The following is a 14,447-nucleotide window of genomic DNA, read 5'->3' as shown; positions in this document are numbered from 1 at the left end:
GGAGAGCGCGGCCCCTCTCTCCTGGGCGCGGCGGCGCCTGCGCAGTGGGGCGGCAGTGGCCGGGCGCACGCGGCGGCACGAGCGGGGCCAGCGCGGGAGTGCGGGGCGCGAGCGCAGCGCGGGACCCCCCGGGCCGCAGCCAGGTACCGCCGCGCGCCCCGCCGCGCCTTCTGCCGCGCGCTCCGCCTCCTCCCGGGCGGCACGCGGGGCCCGCGGCACCGGCACCGCTCGGGGCCGGGCCCGGCCTGACGGCACCGGCACCGCGCCCGCAGCTCCCCGGGCCTCCCGCCGGCGCCGCGCCGGAGACGGGCTTTGCCCGGCCCCCTCTCCGGCGCGGCGGCGGTCGTGGGGGAGCGCCCGTACCGGCGGTGGTCGGGCTGGCTCCGTTTCCGCCAGTTGCAGCAGACGTGCGGCCGCGAGGGCCTCGGTCGAGGCGTGTCCAGCCTCTGGAAAAGATGAATTCCAGCTCCGGCGCGCTGGGCGTAGTGTGCTCCTGGGGATCTTCCACAGAAGGGCAAAATAAAAACCTTTTGGTGATTGTGAAGAGAGGAGTGAAGTGCTGAGCGGTGCTTGTCCGCTCGTGCTCGAATTTGCTGTGCCTCGAATTTGTCGCTTTGCAGTGCGGCTTTCTCATGTACCCCATAAGTGCCTGCAGGATTGAGCAGAGCTGCACTGAGTGGACCAGAAAGCCGAACTGAAATTTTCCTTTCTAACCTTGGAGTTTTTTTGTTCAGCTTCAACTTGCACAAAGTTATACAAAACCTTCAGAGTGTTTTTATAGTGCTTTGCTTGTCTGTGTTTCCCCTTTTTACAAGTCAGGAATGGAAAAAAAGGGCGGACATGGTCTTCTGAATTGTGTGGACATGTGTAGATAGCATTTGGCATTACCTTCCTACGATGATTTTAATTTTTCTTGTAGTTCAGAAGCATTGGCACTGCTGTAAAGATCATGACTAAAACTTCAAAATGGTGCCTAAATGATCCACTTCTGAAGGAGTGATGCATTTGACTTGGCATCTTAGGCTCCCACTGCTGTAGAAAGTTTTCTGTGTGAAATTTCAAGGCATAGACAGCTGAACTAACCTAGTTAGACATTTAAGAGCATATGGATTAATCATCAGAAAAACAATGCAGTTCAAGCATTCCTTCTTAGCACTACTTGATTATAAAATGTTTTGGGTTTTTTTTTTTAATGTATAATGAAGGAATTCTTGTTTTTTCATGTGATTTTGCTGGTCTTTTTCCCCTCCTGACTAGCAATCTGTTGGGGGCTGCTTTTTTTGCCTTTTCAGTGGTTCAGGCCAGGCTAGTTCTGTTCTGATTAATGCCTTTGTTTCATTTGCTGACAGTTGGCCTCTGGAGCAGGTCTTGCAGGATTACTCTGAACGTCTTGTGCCGAGTTTAAAAGTCATCTGGAGTCTGCTTCTCCTCAGTACTACAGAAGCTTCCATCTGCCTCTTTTCTTAGCCTCACATGTTGTCTTATTATATACATACAAAATCCTTCATAAGCACTGCAGGCTTCTCTCCTGTCCTCCTGCTCTTCCAGTCCAATTGAAGGTCCTTGAGAGTCCCTTCCAACTCAGAATATTCTGTGAATCTGTGAAAATGTTACACATTCCCAGGAATTCAGATGCATGTGAGGTGTGCGGTGGCACCTTTCCACCACTTGAAGAAGCCTTTCCAGTGTGCTGTGTATAGGCAGTATGACAGCTGAAGAGGGTAATGAAGTTTGGGTAGCAAAGCCTTTTCTACCTTAATGCAAAAAATAGCATTTTAGGAAATGGTTGTGATAATGTTATTTGAAATACAAGTTAATTTATTATTTAATTATTATTAAAACCTAAGCACAACCTTTTCCTAATTGCTACTTTTTCTGCCACTGTTCCTCTATCCTCCCCAGTTCTTGCTGGTTTATTGCCATGTTTGTAGAAGGCAGTGATGTATTGTGGAATGAAATCTTTGGTTTTTCTGCTCGAATTCCAGAATGCCAGGACTAAGCTGTAGATTCTACCAACATAAATTCCCCGAGGTGGAAGATGTAGTGATGGTGAACGTTCGGTCCATTGCTGAAATGGGAGCCTATGTCAGCCTGCTGGAGTACAACAACATTGAAGGCATGATCCTCCTCAGTGAGCTGTCCAGGAGACGTATTCGATCCATAAACAAACTCATCCGGATTGGCAGGAATGAATGTGTTGTGGTCATAAGAGTCGACAAAGAGAAAGGTACCTGGGGATATGGTGGGCTCTCTCAAGATTGAATTCGTAGACATAAATGCAGATGAACTAAGCAGGTGTTTGTGGGGTTTTGCTACGGCTACCTTTTTTGGGCATTGAAGTGAAATAGACCATCACTGACCATACCTATGATCATTCTTCTGTTCCTTTGTGTCCTTTGGGAGCTGGGTTAATGAAAGTACATCACATTAGTAAAGATTTCAGTGCGTCCTCACCTGATCAGTCACTGAACTATAGTGAAGTGGAATTTTCTTTTGATATCAGTGTAGATTTTCTAAGTCAACTGAAAAGAAGGATCATTTGCTGTAGACATACAAATCTAGATGCTAAGCATTTAGTGCTCACCATCCATCCTGTTTGTTAACAAGTCTCAAACCTTGTCAATAATGGTGAAGATAAGTATGTAATCATTGTGAATTCTGTAGGGTACAAGTTAAAATTGTACAGGCAATTTTGGTTTTTGCTGTCTTTTGACCATTTGAATCTTTGAAGGTTTTTTAAATATAATTTCTATTGAGAACATTTCAGATTTTGATAATACTGTTTCATGCAATCTCTAAAATCTCTATCCAGCTATACAGGAATAATAAACACTAAGCACATCTCCTAGAAATGCTACTGTCAGTATGATGTTTCTTAAGTTATATGCTTTTCTAGAATGCTTCCAAAACTGCAGTTAACTCTGAGAATAAATAATGAATGACAGCATGAGAAAAAGCGAAGACAAACGTGGACAAGAATAAACTTATTTCAGATAAATCTGAAGTGAACTAAGTTTCCCAGCATCTCAAATTACACTTTTACAAATTGATTTTGTTTTCATATTAACAGAAAGACACATCTGGAATTCATAGTGAATTTTTGTTGAATTTTTATTGAACTTATAGTTTCTCTTACTAGAGAAACTATAGTCTGTGAGAAATAGGTGGAGGCCTTTTAAAATTTAGAAGAGAGTTCAAAAGAAATTTTTTCATGAACATTTTTGTCATGCTGAGTCTGTTTTATTAAGAAACTGTTGAAAGCTAAAGTGATGGGGTGCCAGCCTTGAATTAAATTGTGTTGAGCACTACAAAAATGTGCATTAAATTTGCTTCTTTATATGCAGGAGTGATTTTTTTTACTTCCCTGTAACTGTACAGAAATGTAAAAATAGATCACTAGTTGCTGAGAGATTAGGAAAAATTCTTGAAAATTTGCAGAGAAAATACTCAGGCAGTAATTGAAAAGAATGATGTTCAAAAAATTTGCTACTGTAAGTATTTACATTGGAAATAATTTTTTATCCTAATTTAGATCATAATTTCTTAAATTCATCAAGGTTTGGTCTTGTTTCTCTCCATAGTGGGGATATTGTAGGCAGGGGGCAAATCCTAAGCCAAAGCGTTCTTCAGGAGTTTCTCTTGATGGAGTCAGACTTGGATTGCACAATGGCTGACACTTTAAAATCATCTTCCCCAATAGGTTATATTGATTTGTCAAAAAGAAGAGTTTCTCCAGAGGAGGCAATCAAATGTGAAGACAAATTCACAAAATCAAAGACTGTAAGTTGCCTTTCTATATTTGTAGGCCCTGTGTATTTCCAGCTTCTTTCTTGAGCAGCCAAAATGTGCAGACGTAAAATGAAAGTAAAGCATTCATGTGTTAGGCAGACTATGACTCTTGTTTACCCATGCAAAGATACATAACCAGCTCATGTGTCTGTGAGTGTTACATGGTAAACTGCTTATTAAATAATGAATAGATCAAGAAAGATGTCAACTGAGAACTTATGATGTAAATGGGTATATTTAAATGGTCAGAAATCCAAAAGTATGTGCTGGTTTAGCACACTGTGGGCAATTTTTTTATTGAAAAGATGTGCAGGTGGTTTCAGGCTCCCATCTGCAGTGTGGTCTTAACACTTCTAAACAGAAATTTTTGTCTGCTTTCAGTATTTGGTTTGGGGTTTTTACCACTCCTGTGTTGCAGGTTTACAGCATCCTTCGCCACGTTGCTGAAGTCTTGGAGTACACTAAGGATGAGCAGCTTGAGAGCCTGTTCCAGAGAACTGCCTGGGTGTTTGATGACAAGTACAAAAGACCTGGATATGGTGCTTATGATGCATTCAAGCATGCAGTCTCGTAAGGACGACTTCTATGCTTCTAGGGGCTCGTTTCAAATTGCAGAGAAGTATTCCCCGAAGTAGATCTGTCACCACATTCTTTTGGGTTGTATCGTTCTGGGTTTCTTCCCCAGAATCAGTATGGAGAATATACTGGTCAAGTAAATCTAGTAAATTTTGGCATCAGTCTCACAGAGGAAGAACCACTGGTCTTCATTTGTCTGTTAGAATTTGCCTGGTTTTAGTCCCAGGCAGATTTTGTCAGAAGTATCTAGCTGTATGTCTGAAGATGTTTCTACTCAGAGCTGATTGTCACTCTTCCACTGCACAAGCAGCTTTTTTCTTTTTTTAAATGCAGCGAGCTGACTTGTCACTTCTCTCCACTTCCAAACTTAAAGAATGGGATCATAAACTTAGAAACGGAATTATGAACAGAAAGACGTGGAAATGGTGATGCTAATGAAGCATGCACTGGGATAGAATGCTTTTATTATTTTAATTGAGTCTGATATTATAATCTGCTTTCAGAATTAAAGTATTTGGTTTCCCTCTACAGAATCTACTGTGAAATTGTCAATCCTAAACTGGATTTCTCAGTAAACATTCTCAGTTTTGTTCTTTTATAGCACCTGAGTGTGTGAGTGGTGAGCTGGAATTGAATGCTAGATGTCAGTAATAATGCTTTTAGAAGTGGCAGTGACTCTAGGCAGTAGGGCACTCAGTAGTGTTTTAAGTAGCTGGAAACCAGCTCTCTGTTTTGGAGGAAGAAACAGCTTGTGTCTTCATTTAGAATTAAATGTGTTTTGTTTCATATTGTAATCGTTATTGTCTGATGATAGCAAATTTACTGGTCATACTGCTGTAGGGCAGATCTGGATGTACTGCTGTAAAACAAATTCCAAGGGCAAATCTGGACATACTGCTGAAAAAGGAATTCCAGATCACTCTTAACTGATAAATACCTAGTTAAACACCTGTATAATAGAATTTTTTAAAAAAATACCTCTAGTTACACTGTCTGTTTTAGCCTCAGTTGTATACTCATGAAAGCTCCTGAGCACAGGCCTTTTGTTACTCATTTGCTATTCAATTGAGAGCACAAACTTCTGAAGCTATCTGTTCTGATAACATCTTTCTATCAGTAATGGCTTAAGATTTCTGACTGTGGACTGCAACTTTTATTTGTTCCTGTTGTGCTCCTACATAAACGTATAGCAGTGTAGTAGAACAATGTGGATATTGCTGCCCTCTTGTTCTTGCTAGGGTGCTGTGTGAGGTCCCTCTAAGGATTTGGCTTGTTATTCTTTTCTTTGTACTGAGGATTAGTGTTTTGGAGTTTCACACAGCATGATACTTGTTGCAGAAATTGGACAGTATATTTCCCTTCTAATCAGTAAAAATTAGACATTGGGAATCTATTGTTGAAAGGCTACCAAATGCTTTAACATGTGGATTTAACAGGATAGTTTGGAAATAAAGCAGAATTTGTATGGACCATAAATCACTTCTGCCATACAGGTTTATATTTTGATCTGTAAAACCTGTCATGTTTCTGGGTTCTGTTTGCTTGTTTGGCCTTCTACTCTCTAGACTTATTGTACAAAAGCATGAAAAATGATGTTTTATTAGCAGCAGAGACCAATCTCTAGTACTACCTCTGGCTTTTGGGCCATTTTATTTAATTTCATGTTTGCCTGCTGGTAGTATTGCAGGTGATCTGATAGTTTTTTCAGAAAACTGTTACTTTTGTCTCTGCAGAACAGGAACTCTTTGTGAGTTCTTTGGTTATGTTCTCTGTTTCAGATAGATTTGTTCTCTGATTCAGATAGATTTGGGATAAATTTAATACAGCAATAGAAAATTGACACCACTCCTTCAAAAAGGAGCTGCTAATTTATATTGGTAAACAACAGAGGAGTTTGCTTCTGTGATCTCTGAATTTGAAACTATTAGCCTGGGATTTAAAAAGCCTTTATCCTTGCTTTAGCTGAGAATGTAGCCAGCAGATTAGTATCTGTCTGCAATGCAGATACTGTTAAAAACAAGTACAGAAAAACTTGGAATTAGTGTGGGTTACTTTGTAGACTGACAATTATATTATGTTTGAATGAGACACTAGAGAAATAATTTTAAAACTAATCTAAAATAATTCAAAAACTCCAGATTCATCATGGAGTTGCTTTTATGTGGCATGAGTTTATCTTTACGTTAGAGGCAATATAACAATATCAAGAAGCTGGATACTTATCACATTCTGTTTATCTCATATAAAGGGAGCAGGAGAGAAGCCATTCTTTTGCTTTAAAAGAAAAATTAATTATTCAGATGATTCCTTCCAGGAACAGATCAAGTAAGCTACTTACTGCTGTGTTTACCAATAGAAAATGCTTTGAAAATAAATGTGTTCATTTTCTTGCAGTGTTCCAATGGGTTTTTAAGAAATTTCCCTGGTTTTTTTTGCCTAGTAGATACCTAGGATTATTCATAAGAATTAGAAATAGTACCAGAAGTTTATGTTGTGTTGTATTCCTCTTCAGTATAACTTCTGTAACGTTGCTTTGCTTGGCTCAGAGACCCTGCAATCCTGGATAGCCTGGATCTGACAGAGGAGGAGAGGCGTGTATTGATTGACAATATTAACAGACGTCTGACACCACAGGCAGTCAAAATCCGAGCTGGTGAGTTCTTTCTTCTCACATGCCCCTTGAACCTGCCTTGATGCTGAGATTGGGATAGTGTATGTCGTTGCAAACTATAAACTCAGTCAAAACTTACGGTTCATAATGCTGATGTTTGAATGGAGCTGATCAGAACAGTTTAAGATTAAGATTAACAGATTAAGACACTTTAATCAAGGATTGCTTTCAAATTGCCTGTGTGGGTTCTATCCCGAAGTGCAAGATGGTTTGGCTTTTATTTTTCCTCCCAAAGTGCAGATTCCTTGGAACACAGTCTGTCATACTGCATTGGCACACAATGAAACAAAATATTTTATAGTTATCACTGCATCTGCAATCTTCTTCATTACTCAGAGTTTTAAATTCATTGATTCCCTGACAGAATGATTGAACTCTGTCAGCACAGCTACAGCATGTGCCTTAGTCACTTGTTCATAAACACGTGAAAATAGTATTTCTAAAGGGTTGATTGCAAAGCATTCTGTAGAATATATCAGCTCAAGCCTAGCACGTCTCTAAAGTATGAGCTAGTTTGGCTCATAGGAATTCAGTGTGGGCATAAAAAGCACATGACTGCATGACTTCAGAAGACATACTTCAAAACTGTAAATCTGGCTCTACAGAACAGCCTAAAGGCAGGCTTGCCATAAAACAGATAGTGTAGCAGAATCACATTTTTAACTAGATTGAGAAACTGCCTCTGCTCTGCAAGTGTATATTGAAGAGCATTAACACTTGCTGATTACTGTGCAGAGAAAAGCCTTTTCACATGACACTGAAGTCAAGAAGAGAGTACAAAAAGTAAGGTAATATAAAATTTCTCTACTCTTGCTTTAGACTGTCAGGAGTTAACACAGGCTTCAAAAGTTTGGTTTGATTGCCACAAAGAGTGCATTTACTAACATGAATAGCACTTCATCACTTCTGAAAATAAAGTTACTTGATGAGCATGTCTTCTTAATTCCTTCATGCTGCCTGCTTTGTTCTGATGGTCAAAGGCCTTAATTTTGTCATCATTGCAAGTGTACAATCTTGCCATTGGCTTCTGTTCTATCCTGAAGCTGACTGGGATGTTCCTGTGTTGATTTGTTCCTGATAGAATTAGCAGGTTTTTTGTAAGTCACCTGGAAGTGAAATTAATTTCTTTGTGTAGCTTAGTCTTGTGCCATTGCTATGCAGGTAAAGAAATCTTTGTCTTTACAGTGGTCAAAGAATTACAGATATCATCAGCATTCGTTTATGCCTTGATTTTCAAACACCTACAAAAGGCTATAGCTAACTATAATTCTAACCATATGTTAACCTTATAAAAATGTAATCTAGTGTTCAAGTGATCCCTCTGTTGTAATTGCTGATGGAATTCCTTAACTTTGTGGATCTGTTCCTTTTCAAGTTTCACTTTTCCTGATCTTGCATTTTCTTTGGTATTTATTGCTTTTATATCTTCATCTCTCCATGTGAAGTACATAATTATTGGTGTTCTATTTATTGGATGAGAATTGAGTGAATACGAGTGTATCATTTTATATCCCAGCTTTTCAAAGCACAGTGTAAAATGTTGCATTATCTAAAGAATTTATGAAGACTCTTCAACTACAAGTCAAGCAAATGTGGTATCTTCCTCAGATTTGGGAGCTACTGAGCCTCTCATTGTGGATAAACATTGGTTGCTAAAAAGGTTTATTAAAGTTTAAGTTAAAAAGCTTTAAATATTTTGCAATTCTTGGTAATGGTAAAATTTTATTATTTGTATTTCTCTGTCATAGATATCGAGGTGGCCTGTTATGGTTATGAAGGCATAGATGCAGTAAAAGAAGCTTTGAGAGCAGGCTTGAACTGTTCCACAGAGAACATGCCCATCAAAGTGAGTGTCAGTCTTAATAATGGAATCAAAAGCAAAGTTTTCTGGTGCCCTCAGGGACCGGTAGTATGCAGCTCTCTGCCCCACCAAGCCATGTGCCTGATTTCCAGCTCTTCTCCAGCAGGGCTGTAACACATTTCTTAAAGCTGTGCAGTCCTTCCTCTGGTTGTGCAGTGCCTTTCAAAGTTGGGAAGCTGTATTTATTCTGTTCAATTTATTAAAGTCTAGTCTAGTGGGCACAGAACATACCCACTGTTCCTTTATGCAGTCTTAACTAGGGAGCAATAAATACTATTTTTAGGTATAAGATTGTGTAAGAAAAGAAAAGTTTGCTTCACTTATGTTTGAGTGTTGATAGAATGACTACTGTACTCAGGCCTAGTTTTTCTCCCCCAACAGTTTTTAGATATTAAATGAACTACTGAGTAAGTGGTTTTAAAAAAATTTGGAAACACTCTCTCCTTCAAAAATTACTTTTTGTAATAGTCTCTTGTAACAAAAAAACAGTCATTCAGTCATCATAAAAAACCCACAAAATATATGGGTTTTAATGCTTTAATTGTTTGGTCTAACTAGGCATAATCTTTTCCTTCGTTATTGAGTTTGCTTTCTTTCCCCAATCTTTACAATGTGGTAGATTAATCTGATTGCCCCTCCTCGTTATGTGATGACTACAACAACACTGGAGAGAACTGAAGGACTGTCTGTTCTGAATCAAGCCATGGCTGTAATTAAAGAAAAAATTGAGGAGAAGAGAGGAGTCTTTAATGTGCAGATGGAGGTAAGAACAAATTAGATTCTAAAGTACAACTTTGTTCTTGCAGTATTTCTAAAGTAAAGCAAGATTGGTAGTGCTATAAGAAATCTTAGCAAAAATTTACTAAAAAAACAGAAAAATTGGAACCTCTGTGTTCCTGAAATAAACAAAAGGGCAGAAAATCTAATTTTCCTGGGTTTTATTGTGTGACTTCAGGTTTTATTTTATCTCTTGCTCTTTATGTAAAATCAGAGCCTAAAGATCACGTGACCTTTCTTTATGACAGTTTGCCATGTGTTCTGGTTTGTTTTTTTTCAGCCTAAGGTGGTCACTGACACAGACGAGACTGAGCTTGCAAGGCAGTTGGAAAGACTGGAGAGGGAAAATGCTGAAGTGGACGGGGATGATGATGCCGAGGAGATGGAAGCCAAAACAGAAGACTAAATGTTCTGGGATACTTAGAAGAGAAACCATATGAAAAATTAGAAACCCCATTGCAAACACTCTGGACTAAATGATTCCAGTATTGAAAACTTCAAAAGTAAATATTTGAAGTGTTTTGCTGTTCTAAAAAGACCAAAATGTAAAAGGGTCTTCTAACTAACATTTGGTGCAGCAACTTACACAAATAGAGCCCTTTGAAAGGAAGGTGTCTAGTCAAATTCAAGATACAGATCTGGCCAGACGGAGTTTGCAGCCCCATACTTACACTTTCATACATAGCAATTCCTAATTGGTGATTACAGCTCAGTGCATCTGTTCATGATCTTTCCTGGGAGCAGCAAAACCAAGCAAGCAGAACAGTTCTATACAGAATGTATTTGAGCAAATACTTAATAAATTTCTGGGCTATGTAACTCCAAGGTTTTGGGTTTTTTCCTGCTCTTCTGTCACATGGCCTAGAGTGGTGTGAATATAAAACATGGAACAGTATGATCAATGGTAATTCCTCTTTAATTGAAAGGGCTTTCTTTTGTTTGCTTTAAATCAAGCTGAGAATGAGTGGAACAAAATGTTTTACATTAATGTTTTACTTGCAAGTTTGTTGATGCAGGCTTGTTTAAATCAGCATTTCCTTTGTTCATCATCTGCATTTAGGGACTGAGAACTTGAAAACTTTGAAAATAGCTTGTTTCCATTCCAATAAACAGAGCTAATAAATTATAAACTACCTATAGCTGCACTTTGCTCTGATAGGTGAATGTAGCAGGAGCTTTAATGAACTTAAATACTTCAAAATGGGCAGCACTGTCCGTGAGCTCATGACCTTCAGTTTTGCCTACCCTACATCCCATTTACTGGACTGAGATACTCATTCTAGAAAAAAACTGTTTTATCTTCTCTGAAGAAGAGAAACAAGATGTGCTTTCTAAAGTGAAGTAAAAAAAATTAAAATCCTGTTTTCCATGGGAAATGTGGGAATTGAGGGGAAAGAGTTGTGCTTTTTAAGTAACCTTTCCAGCTTGCTAGATTTCTAAACGTGTTGGTATTTTTTTTTCATTGTCATGTCCCATACTGCCCATTTTTTTCCTTAATATTTTGTGATGCTAGAGGGAAAATGCATCAAGAATGAGGCTTTGAGCATTAACTAGGCATCCTTATTACTGCCATGGTACAAATTATATACTTGGTACGTGATGTTGCCACAAAAGGCATTCTATGAGGGCATATGTACTGCAATGTGTTGCTTGTCCATGCTGGGATATCAGAGAAGTTAATGTGTACCCAGCTCTGATAGTAAAGCAAATCCAGAAAAGGTATGTAACTTCCAGTCTTTACAGAATGTTGGAAAATATGTGCATTTGAATGTGCAAATTCGCAAAATGAAGAAAAAATATTTTTAATAGTTTTAGTTTTTAATAGTTTTCTCAAATCTTTTCAGCAGCTGTGTATGACAGCCTTCCAAGCATGCCCATTCACTAAATTATTGATTTGACTTCTGTTAAACACAATAGGTGAGTAGTCAGAGTAAAGAACAAAGTATTTTAAAACTCTGTCACCATGTGATCTCCGTGCCATAATTCTGTAAAGGAAAAAGGACTGACAAATGAGCCATGCATGCTCCAAGGAAGGAAGGAGTGCAATGAAGGGATTGCAGTTAGTATAATCTGTGAGAGCTGTTTGGGTGTGTTAATTGGTGAGCATTGTTTCTGTCAGTAATTTAGAAGTTTGTTAAATTTCTTGAGTAGCTACCAGAACATTTCTAATTAGAGCTGGAATGTGCTGGTGGGTAAAAGTCTGAGTCAGTTCTGGGTGCCTGAAAAAAGTGACCATGGCAGTGAGGATGATAGCAAAGCGAGTTCAGATAAATGCATGCCAATCACTTGTCATCCTGGCAGAAAAACTCAGGCTCCCCCAATTTGTTCTCTTGAGCATATTTCAAGGAAAAATAACTAAAAGACGTGAGACACCTGATGGATCATTCTTATGCATTGCAGAAGCGGGAAAAGGGAGGTGTAAGGTGCTGTTTTGGAGGCCTGTTACTGAGGGAGTTTGGGGCTTTGCTGTGCTGTGCCACTTAAAGATCTTTAGGAGTTGCTGAACTGATGCCTTGTGTCACAACCTAGCTCTTTTTCTATTCATGGAACTGCCTTTGCTTACCAAGTGCTTAAAATAAGGGGTTTTTGTGAATGTCTCAATGTTAAGTTGCTAAATCCAGGGAGCACATTCCTACTGTTCATTAGCTACTGTGCTGTTTGTGCAATAGTAGTCACAAGGCCAACATCTCTACCTGCACTTAACATGGTCAGTGGAAGGGAAGGGGACAGGTATACCTGTGGACAGGGCTTGGCCTGATGTGTTAATTGTAAGGATCTCAGTTTGACTTTCCTACCCCAAGTTGATTCTCTAAGATTGACTGCTTTGAAACAGTTTTACCTATAACATTTGGTAAGGACTCAATGCAAAAATCCATCCCAATCAAGGGTATACTGGCTCAGGTAACACAGCCCAGTATGCTGCTTCTAATGAGGATAAATAGTGGTTTCTAAAATAGGGGTGCCCTGCTCTCTTGGGGCTGTTGTGGTTTGTCTGGTTTTTAATACAGTGACAAATCCTTGCTGTCTTCTCTCTGATTTTGGCACATGGGTTTTTCTTTAGGTCCAGTGGAGCTGTTGTTCTTCAGAGCAGATCTGCACTTTGATTTTTAAGAGTGTAGACAATGAAACAACTGTTTCCAAATACTTCCACCTTTATACAGTTAACTTTTCAATTGCTGTTATGTCAGAATACTATTGAATGCTTGTTGTCTTTCCCTTTTATCTAGAAATGTTTCATCATGCTTTTTTTTTGATGTGGTTTGTTTTCATCATATTTCATCCCTAATCCACTAAAGGAACTAATTTAATGGGGGTGTTGCACTGGAGGGCAAAGTCCTAAGAAGGTGCTTTGAAAACTGTGGTGTCTGTAATGCCACAGTGCCTGTGTGACATGATGATACACGCTGGGCACGGCAGAGCATGGGGATGGGGTTTTCCTTTGGGCAGGTTCCCTGAACCAGCTGTGGGATGCTTCTTGAAGTACTGAGTGGAAGGTACCAGCAGGGTCAGCCAGCTGAAACAGCACAGCCTGCACTCAGAACCGTGGAGGCTGCTCCTCCCTTCCCTGTATCCCTGAGTAGCATCCTGTGGTCTGGAAAGCGGCTCTTGCTGGCCATCCAATTCCAAATTCTGTAGCATATAAAGTATTTGGGAGTCACTTTGAAGGCAAGAAAATGTCAAGCACTCAGCTGTTCTTTTTTTGTTATACTACTACACTGATGTGGAAAGCACTCTAAAATGGGTCTGAGGAAATGGGTACTCTTCAGTGAGTTTTAAGGCTCACAAAAGATCCGATGTAGAGCTCCCTAAGTTTATACAGATCAAAGCATGTCCTTTTCCACCGGAAGAGTTCAATGCCAGAACTTGTATTCCCGGCCCATGCGTGAATACGACAGCTCAGATCTACTGACTCATTTTATACTACCTGACCCTGAAAGATCTGTGTTTACTCAGCCTCAGGGAGCAACACAGGGCAGTTTTTCAGCCTTGATTAATTACAGAATGAGACAGGGAGGAAGGGGTGTGTGTATGATAAATATGCAAAGTATTGAAGAAATACTTTTGAGTCGAGGTATTGAAGGAAGTGAAGGCTCTATATAAGAAGTACTTGATACGAAATCTGTTACTTAATGACCAGCTGAAGCAAGGCTTGCTTCACCTTTCACCAGAAGTTTGACAATAGAATTCTTTGTTGCTAATGTTAATTTTGCCAAGATCTGTCTGCAAAGTTGTGGGTGGTCTGCAGGCTGGAGAAAAGGAGCTTGTCAGATCTTCAGTGAGGACTGCTTATGGAGCAATTCTGAGATCATTGTCTGAGCGAGAGCCCCCTGCAAGCTCCTACCTGTCCTCTCTAGCCTGAAATAGCACCTGGGATAAATTGCCTGCAGTAACAAGCTGAACAATGTGAAGTCAAACCTCAAATACCAAACGGTGGAACACTGTATTCCTGAAGCTGGTTATATAAAGAATACATGTTCAGGAAATGCATGCAGCAGTAATGTCTCTTGTGAACCTGGACTCAAGTTTTCTGGGTTTTTTTCCACTCCGGTGTAATTCTGATGTACAAAACATGGTGAGCTGATTTTTTTTATTTTTTTTCCCTGCTGACTTTATCGGGGATTTTTTAATTTAAGGCTACAATTATATTTTTAAAAATTACCAAAATTTCCATTGGTTACTTTTAAAATATTACATTTACATAACAGCATGAAAAAGTACTTTTCCAAGTGTTCTGTACTTACTTTAGGTGGACAGAAGAACAAACATACTGTG

General features: G+C 39.5%; 1 protein-coding gene across 2 annotated transcripts; it reads left to right on the top strand.

The window, feature by feature from the left end:
* The first annotated feature begins 29 nt into the window (after positions 1–29).
* On the top strand, positions 30–10,499 carry EIF2S1 (eukaryotic translation initiation factor 2 subunit alpha). Of its 2 annotated transcripts, none has more exons than XM_015631983.2 (8): positions 30–143; positions 1,986–2,227; positions 3,701–3,780; positions 4,208–4,359; positions 6,912–7,018; positions 8,785–8,882; positions 9,517–9,660; positions 9,955–10,499. In XM_015631983.2, exons 2-8 carry the CDS (start codon positions 1,987–1,989, stop codon positions 10,078–10,080), a joined length of 948 nt encoding a protein of 315 aa, XP_015487469.1. In that variant the 5' UTR covers positions 30–143; position 1,986; the 3' UTR covers positions 10,081–10,499. The 2 variants fall into 2 exon arrangements, with proteins under 2 accessions (XP_015487469.1, XP_033370899.1); XM_033515008.1 differs by lacking the exon at positions 30–143 and adding an exon at positions 1,276–1,721.
* The last annotated feature ends 3,948 nt before the right edge of the window (positions 10,500–14,447 follow it).

This window comes from Parus major, chromosome 5, assembly GCF_001522545.3.
Source record: "Parus major isolate Abel chromosome 5, Parus_major1.1, whole genome shotgun sequence".
NCBI classification, from domain to species: domain Eukaryota; kingdom Metazoa; phylum Chordata; class Aves; order Passeriformes; family Paridae; genus Parus; species Parus major.
This window is presented reverse-complemented; position numbering and strand designations above follow the sequence as displayed.